Source organism: Fukomys damarensis, unplaced genomic scaffold (assembly GCF_012274545.1).
Source record: "Fukomys damarensis isolate Sample0158 unplaced genomic scaffold, DMR_v1.0_HiC HiC_scaffold_37, whole genome shotgun sequence".
Classification (NCBI taxonomy): domain Eukaryota; kingdom Metazoa; phylum Chordata; class Mammalia; order Rodentia; family Bathyergidae; genus Fukomys; species Fukomys damarensis.
Window position 1 is genome coordinate 31,007,362 of NW_022900949.1, and position 7,151 is coordinate 31,014,512.

Genomic DNA, 7,151 nt, shown 5'->3' on the forward strand with positions numbered 1-7,151 from the left:
AAAAAAAAGTGCCTGGCTAGTCATCTGCAAATGTCTTTCTTGAAGCTCTCTATTTACAAATCATGCCAGGTGTGGTGGCACACACCTGTCATCCCAGCACTAGGCAGGCTGAGGCAGGAGGATCTCCATGAGTTCAAGGACAGCCTGGACTACATATGGAGAACCTGTCTCAAAAAGGGGGAGGTGCTTAACAGGGGATCCTTAATTTTTACTAATTTTAAAATTTTTATTAGTACATATTTACATCAGCACCCAGCCCTCCAGCCTACACTTTGTTTGTTGCTTTTCCTTACCAGCCTCATCTCATGCAGGGCCAGACACTTTTCCCCACAACCTGCCAGCAGCACCAGGACTGCTGCATGCAAAGCCCGCTGGTCCTTCCCAGTAACCTAACACTGGTGTCTGGACAGGAAAGACAGATTCTAGGCTGGCTGACTTCCTGGTTTGGGCCAAACTGAAAGTAACACATTTCCTGCTTCATCAAATCCAGACAGTTGGATCCCCCAGAGTCAAGCCTCTGGCTGGGAAGGGCCCCTGATGACAGTTGGTGGTACAAGCCAGACCTGGTCATACTGGGCAGGCTGAGGCAGGAGGATTGCAAGTTCAATGCCAGCCTAGGCAACATTACAAAGCCCAGAAACAAGAACAAGATTAAAATGGGTGGTATCACTAACTGCACACGGGGATGTAAATTTTAAAATGCAGTTCTAAGTTTCAGTTTAGGGTATCAGTTTCTCCTGCCTCAAAGGGGAAAGAAAGACTACACCCAGATGCTTGTGCTGCTTCCTGAAAAGGGCTCCGCTCAGGCCCTTCTGCCACTGAGGAGCGTGTTGGAGTCTCGGGTTGCAGAGTCTGTGACCTCAGAGCTACAGCCTTAGCTCATGTATTTACACATATCTACACTCCCAGCCCTTTTCATTTTTAGACACGGTCTTACTAAATTGCCCAGGCTTGCCTTGAACTTTCAATCTTCCTGCCTCAGCTTCCCAGGGTGCCATGTTTACAGGTGGGCACCGCCACACCTGGCTCCTTTCGTTGAGTGAACCCCCAGAGGCCCCCTACACATGCTGAGGAGATATAGCCCTTCTTCCACTCTTGAAGCCAGGTTACCATAGGGTTGGGGAATTGGGCCTGGGTCCAAAATCTTATTTGGGCGCTGGGCATGGTGGGGTGTGCCTATAATTCCAGCACTCAGGAGGCTGAGACAGGATTGCCGTGAGTTTGAGGCCAGCCTGGGCTACGTAGTGTAAGTTGAGCTACAAGTTCAATCTGAACTACATAGTGAGACCCTGTCAAAAAAACCAAACCAAATCAAACCAAACAAAACAAAAAACAAACAAACAAACAAAAGGCCAAAATCTTATTTGGGCACAGGAAGTGACATCTTGGACAACTCAGCTTCTCTGGATGTCTATTTCTTCTTCCTCTCCTACACCCAAGGAAAAGCATGCAGGTTTGTGAGGCCTTTTAATGAGAAAGCGCTGACACTTTTGGGGGGCTGGGGTATAGCACATGGTACCCCAAGCCTGAGCTCAGCATGCAGTAGCCCTGACTCTGCCTCAGCAACAGGAAGGAGCGAGTCTTCCACACAGGCAGTGTGGGGGCGGCCGACCCACCCAGCGTGCAGGAGGAGAACCAGGGCACTGAGGAATCACCAGTTAAATGTGACCAAGATTGTACTCAGTGCTGTGTTTTGAGTTTTATTTATTTATTTATTTTGGGGATCAGGGATCGAACTCGGGACCTTGCACTTGAGAGGCAGGCAGTGGAGCCACTGAGCTAAATCCCGGCCTGTGTTGTTCTGTATTTAAGTTAGAAAAGAAAGTGAAAGTGTACTCACCATTTGTGTTAGTTATTCCAACATGGAGATCAGACTTTCCATCATACTCCCTGAAAGAAACGAGTATTATTTTTTCTTTTTATGAGATGGAGTCTCTCAGATGCCAGGGCTGGTCTCAAACCCTTGGGCTCAAGTGATCCTCCTGCCTCAGCCACCTTAGTAGCTGGGGCAATGGGTGAGCTGCTGCTCTATCATCTGTCTGGTTGACATGTGCTTGGCATGAAGCCATGGTGTTTAACATAAGGGAGGGATGTGGGCCTCCCCTCACTCCAGGTGAGCAGAAGCTGAGTTGGAGACCTGGCTGAGTGACAAGTGCGTCTGATGTAGGAAATGCTCCCATGGCACTGCCCCAAAGATGGATTTCATTGGCATCTCCTGGAAATTGATTAGAGGTTATTATTATTATTGTTATTATTATTATTATTATTATCATTATCATTATTTTTAGTACTGGGGATTGAACCTAAGCAGTGCTGGTTCAATTTTTTTTCACAAAAAATTTTAAAATTTCATTTTGAAAGAAGGAAGTTCTTGCTAAGTTGCCTTCCTCAAACTTGAAATCCTCCTGCCTCAGCCTCCTGAGCAGCTGGGATTGCAGCATGCACCACTTTACCAGCCGAAGGAATACCTGGTTATCTTCCATTCCTTCTGTGGGAGCTGACAGCCCGGGCTTGGACTGGTGGGGTGGGACGGGCCTCAGCTCCACACGTGCAGCATCCTGTGTTACTTTATAGCTGTGGCCCCTCCTGCTTCTCCTTCATTTCCTGACATTACTCTTTGTGGTCGCCAGGAGTTTTGTGGCACTGGGGATGGAACCCAGAGCCTCATGCGTGCCAAGCATGTGCTCGGCCACTGAGCTACCCCAGCCCCTTGGTGTTCTCCTTTACACAAGTCCAAACAATGACCAACTTGATTCCCTATCACGTCATCTTCGCAGCACTCCCAGGCTGCCACTTATGGATCTGGGGACACGGAGCATGGAGCTTTCTGCACCCTGTGTCTGCATCTGTGAACAGGAGTATCCTAAGCCTCTCAGCAAGCAGGCAGGAAGGTCAGAGGGTGCGTGTGTGTGTGTGTGTGTGTGTGTGTGTGTGTGTGTGTGTGTGTGTGTAACTGGGGATGGAACCCAAGGCCTTTGCATGAAGTTGCATCCACAGCCCTTTTAGTTTTGTTTTTATTTGGGGGTGGGGACAAAGTCTTGCTAAAACACTAAGTTGCTCAGGCTGGGCTCCAACTTGTGATTCTCCTGCCTCAGCCTCTCAGAGTGTTGGGATCACAGGGGTGACCACCAGGCCCAGACAGAAGTAATTTTTAAAATGATAATGCTGATAGGCTTGGTAGTTGCTATGGTTAATAGCCAGGTGACCCCCCAAGAGCCTCGTGCACCCAGAGGCAGGCTTTTGGAAGGTGATGGACTTGGGGGTTTAGAGCTGACTTGCTGTTGAGAGGCAAGGTCTGATTAGAAGAGCCAGCACTGCGGCCAGGCCTAGAAGGGTGGCTGTCCCTCCCCAGCTCCTTCATTTCACTCTACTTCTTGTCCACCACTCCGACTGGCCGAGGACCACTCTGCAAAGTGTGAGCCAAGGTTAGCCTCTCCTCCTCAATCTGTGGGTGTCGGGTAAGAAAGGGACTAAAACAGTGATGCATGCCTGTAACTCCAGCTAAGTAGGAAGCTGTGAGAGAATTGTGAGTTTGCGGCCACCCTGGGCAAACAGCGAGAACTGTCCACAAAAAGAGGAGGTAGAGTGGGATACAGCTCAGTGCAAAGACCATGGAGATCAGTGGCGCTGCTGCCTGCCTCACAAGCACAGGGACCTGAGTTCAATCCCTGGTAACCCCCCCAAAAAAGACCCTGAGTTCAAGCTCTGGCATCCCCTAGAGAGAAAAAGAAAGGAAGAGGGAGAGAGAAAGAGAGAGAGACAGAGAGGGAGAGGGAAAAGGAGAGGGAGACAGAATCCAGATGTGCCAGATGTGTGGCTCCTCATTAAAGCAAGCTTCCCGGGCTGTAACACAGCAGAAGACAAGGACACACGTGGCTGCCCTGACTCTGTCAGAGGAGCCCTCTGAGCTGCTCCTGCCCCAAACCTCAGGTTTGATTCCCCACTTCCTTGCTTCCTTCCCTGGCACCCTGCTCAGTCCTGAGCTTTTGCTTCTTGGATGGCTGCTCTGGCGCTGGAGGGCTGTGAAGGCCTGGCAGCTGGCAGTGCACGTGCTGTTGCAGAGCCCCAGTGCCTGCAGGCCTGGACCAGAGGCTCAGAGAGGACCCTGGGGCCAGTTGGCCTCAGCTGTCCTGTCTGTCCCATCCCAGCTTGCTCAGCACCCAGCGTGTGGCCAGCCTTTCTGCACATTTTGGTTTACTTCTTGTCCAGAGAGAAGGAAAAGAATGGATTCAGTGAGTTAGAAAGTGTGTGCGCCCAGACAGAAGTACTCTGCGGGCAACGACCTAGCTACTCAGGAGGTTGAGGCAGGAGGTTCGCTTGAGCCCAGGAGTCGGAGGCCAGCCTGGCAAGACAGGGAGGCATCTCCTCCCTACACCACAAGAAAAAGAAGTAAACCAAACTGGCGCCCTGAGGGATGCAAGAATTTGCAGTCAACTTCAAAAGTCATTCCCTGTATCTACGCAGAGGACTGAACACGCTTCTTAAGGCACATGCATTATTCAGTAACACGCATGTCGTTTAAAACACCCGGCTCCTTCAGTTCCAATTCTACACTGCAGAGGGACAATGAGACATCATCCTTTCTATTGATTTCTAAACTTAATCAAAGCCAGATGGTGTCCGCACTGGGAAGGCCTCAGCTGTCAGTATCAGCTCAGGGCTGGATGTGGCTCAGTGGTAAGCCCCTGCCTCCCTCGTGGGCCCAGCACCAAAACACCAAGCAAACAGCACCAAACCTGGCTGGCTTCAGTCTAACCCAGCTCCACACAGAACAGTCTGTAAGTGCTGCATTCCTGCTTGGCCACCGCACCTGGCTGCAGGAAAGGCACTGTTGGAGGTGGGATTTTACACATAACCTCTTAGCACATCTCCTGTACTTTTCCTTCACTACTGCAAGCCAGCTTTGTGTGTGTGTGTGGTGCCGGGAGGACTAGAGCCTCACACCAGCATTGCCTCCCAGCTCTGCACACCCATTTCTGTGGAATAAATTGGCCTACATATCAGGATGTAAAGCCAAAGCCCCCAAAGAAGCCCCTGAAACCTCATCCTGTCCACTGCATACTAGGAAAAGGAAGTCGTGGTGACTGACAAAGGACCAGTTTGTGCCGCTCAATGCGACACTCAGGAGATGCGGTACCTGAGAAATGTGCCCTGGGTCGGTCTGAGGAGGAAGCAGCACTTTTCCTGGTGCCCATTGGTGAAGGGGCTGCAGGCGCTGACTGGGGCATTGGCCAGCTCTGCCAAGCCCAGGGCCTCCTGGCACAGGGGGCAGCACCTTGGCACCCCAAAACTGTAGATGGATCTCTTACAGTGGTTGAATTTAATCAAAGGCTTCCCAGCCTCCATGCTGTGCATGGCATTTGCCTCCCAGGCCACCAGGAAGAGTTTGGAGACTTCCTTTTCCTCCTTATGGCCGGCAAATGTGAGCCACTGTACTGCTGAGTAACCCAATAGCCTGATAGAGGGCACCATAAGGCCTGGGAGCTAAGCCAGGTGGGGTTAACCAGTAACCAACCAGGCCATCTGAGACTGGATTCTTAAAGAGCTAGTTCTCATTTGTGCTTCATGGCTAAGCTTCTTCTTCCTAAGCCCTGTATATTTTGCACCTGATGACAGGCACCTTATCTCTCAAAACCCTATTTTTCTGTGCAGCTTTTCTCAGCTTCTTCCAGCTTTTTTGTTTGTTTGTTTGTTTGTTTGTTTGTTGCATTGCCAGCTCTGGATTTATATTTTGACCAGAACCTCATTACTTAATGTCTTTTTAGTTTTATTTTTCCCATTAGTCTGAGAACTTCTTGAGTTTGGGAATTGACTTATTTATATTTATTTATTTTCAGGATAGTAGTGGGTACTTAACTAGCATATGTGAGGCCCTGAGTTCTGTCCCCAGCAGTGCATTACATGCCTACTGCATGTGAGTGTCATGTCCCCTGATCTTTATTTCTGTGTTCCTAGATAATGTTATTTTGTTCTGCTGTTTCATGCACAAGTGGAGACCTTACTTCTATGGTACCATGTTTAGACTTTTTCTTACTGAAGCAGCAATCCTGCTCACAGAGACTGAATTGTGCAATGAGAGGCCTGGGTGGTGGTCACCTAGGCAGGGACTCCTACCGTGGACAGGGAGCGATGGTACTTTCTGGGCCTGGGGATCTTCTGAGATTCTTTAACCTGGTGCTGTTTCTATTGGAGAATCTGGTTGGTGATAATTCATTATGCTCCATATTGTTTTTCAACTTTAAAATACCTTGAAGCCGGGCGTGGTGCCGCACACCTGTAATCCCAGCACTTGGGAAGCTGAGGCAGGAGAATCACTGTGAGTTCGAGACCAGCCTGGACTACATAGTGAGTTCCAGGTCAGTCTCAACTACATAGTGAGACCCTGTCTCAAAAAACAAACAAACAAACAAACAAAAAACCTTGAAGCAACCACACAAAAATATACAAGGGAAGAAAATAGCACCCTTCCTTTCTCCCGTGCCTTTTCCCACCTGCCACATTCCACTCCCTGCAATGGCAAAGTCATGGCAAGTTAGAGGCCATTTCTATAGAATTGTCTTATTGTTGCACACTACAGCTTTAGAACTAGGGTTCTGTCTCATCTGGAGCCCAGTGCTCACTTCCAGAGGAGCATGCACGACTCCTGGCATGGCCTGCACTGTACCCTCAGCCCAGTTGATGCCATAAATGGGAGGACAAAATGGCCAGTACTGGGCCTGGTGGAAGAGCCCAGAAGGGTAGTGATGCACTTTTACTGAAATAAGTTGCAGGACATTGAAATGCATGGCCAGCCACGTCACAGGAGAATCACTGTCAGGCTCATGGAATTGGAAAGACTTCAGAAACCCTTGGGCAGCCGTCTCCTGTTATAGTGAGGGCAGATAGCAATGGCGAGTCACCCAGCTCTGGGAACAAGGACCCAAGTCATTCATTATTTACATGGACCACACAGCTATTACTCGTGGGTTGTTAGAGTGACCTGAGCCTTACGCCCAGTGCCGGGCTGGAGCCCAAGGCCTTATGCACACTAGGTGGGTGCTTACCATGAAGGCACACCTATTTTCAGTTGAGGATATATTCATCTTCACACCCACACCAAGAAAAATTATTTTCTGCTTTCTGTTTTTTCTTTTTTTGAGACAAGCTCTTAC

General features: G+C 49.4%; 1 protein-coding gene across 1 annotated transcript in view; it reads right to left on the reverse strand.

The window, feature by feature from the left end:
* Nucleotides 1-5,441, reverse strand: part of Mkrn2os (MKRN2 opposite strand) — a 7,730-nt gene extending 2,289 nt beyond the window's left edge. Inside the window, exons 1-2 of the mRNA XM_010637977.1 lie at nt 5,138-5,441; nt 1,841-1,890 (exon numbers count right to left, since the gene is read on the reverse strand). Coding sequence (XP_010636279.1) covers nt 1,841-1,890; nt 5,138-5,355 — 268 coding nt within the window. The 5' untranslated portion in view covers nt 5,356-5,441. The remainder of the gene's footprint in view (nt 1-1,840; nt 1,891-5,137) is intronic.
* Nucleotides 5,442-7,151: the final 1,710 nt, after the last annotated feature.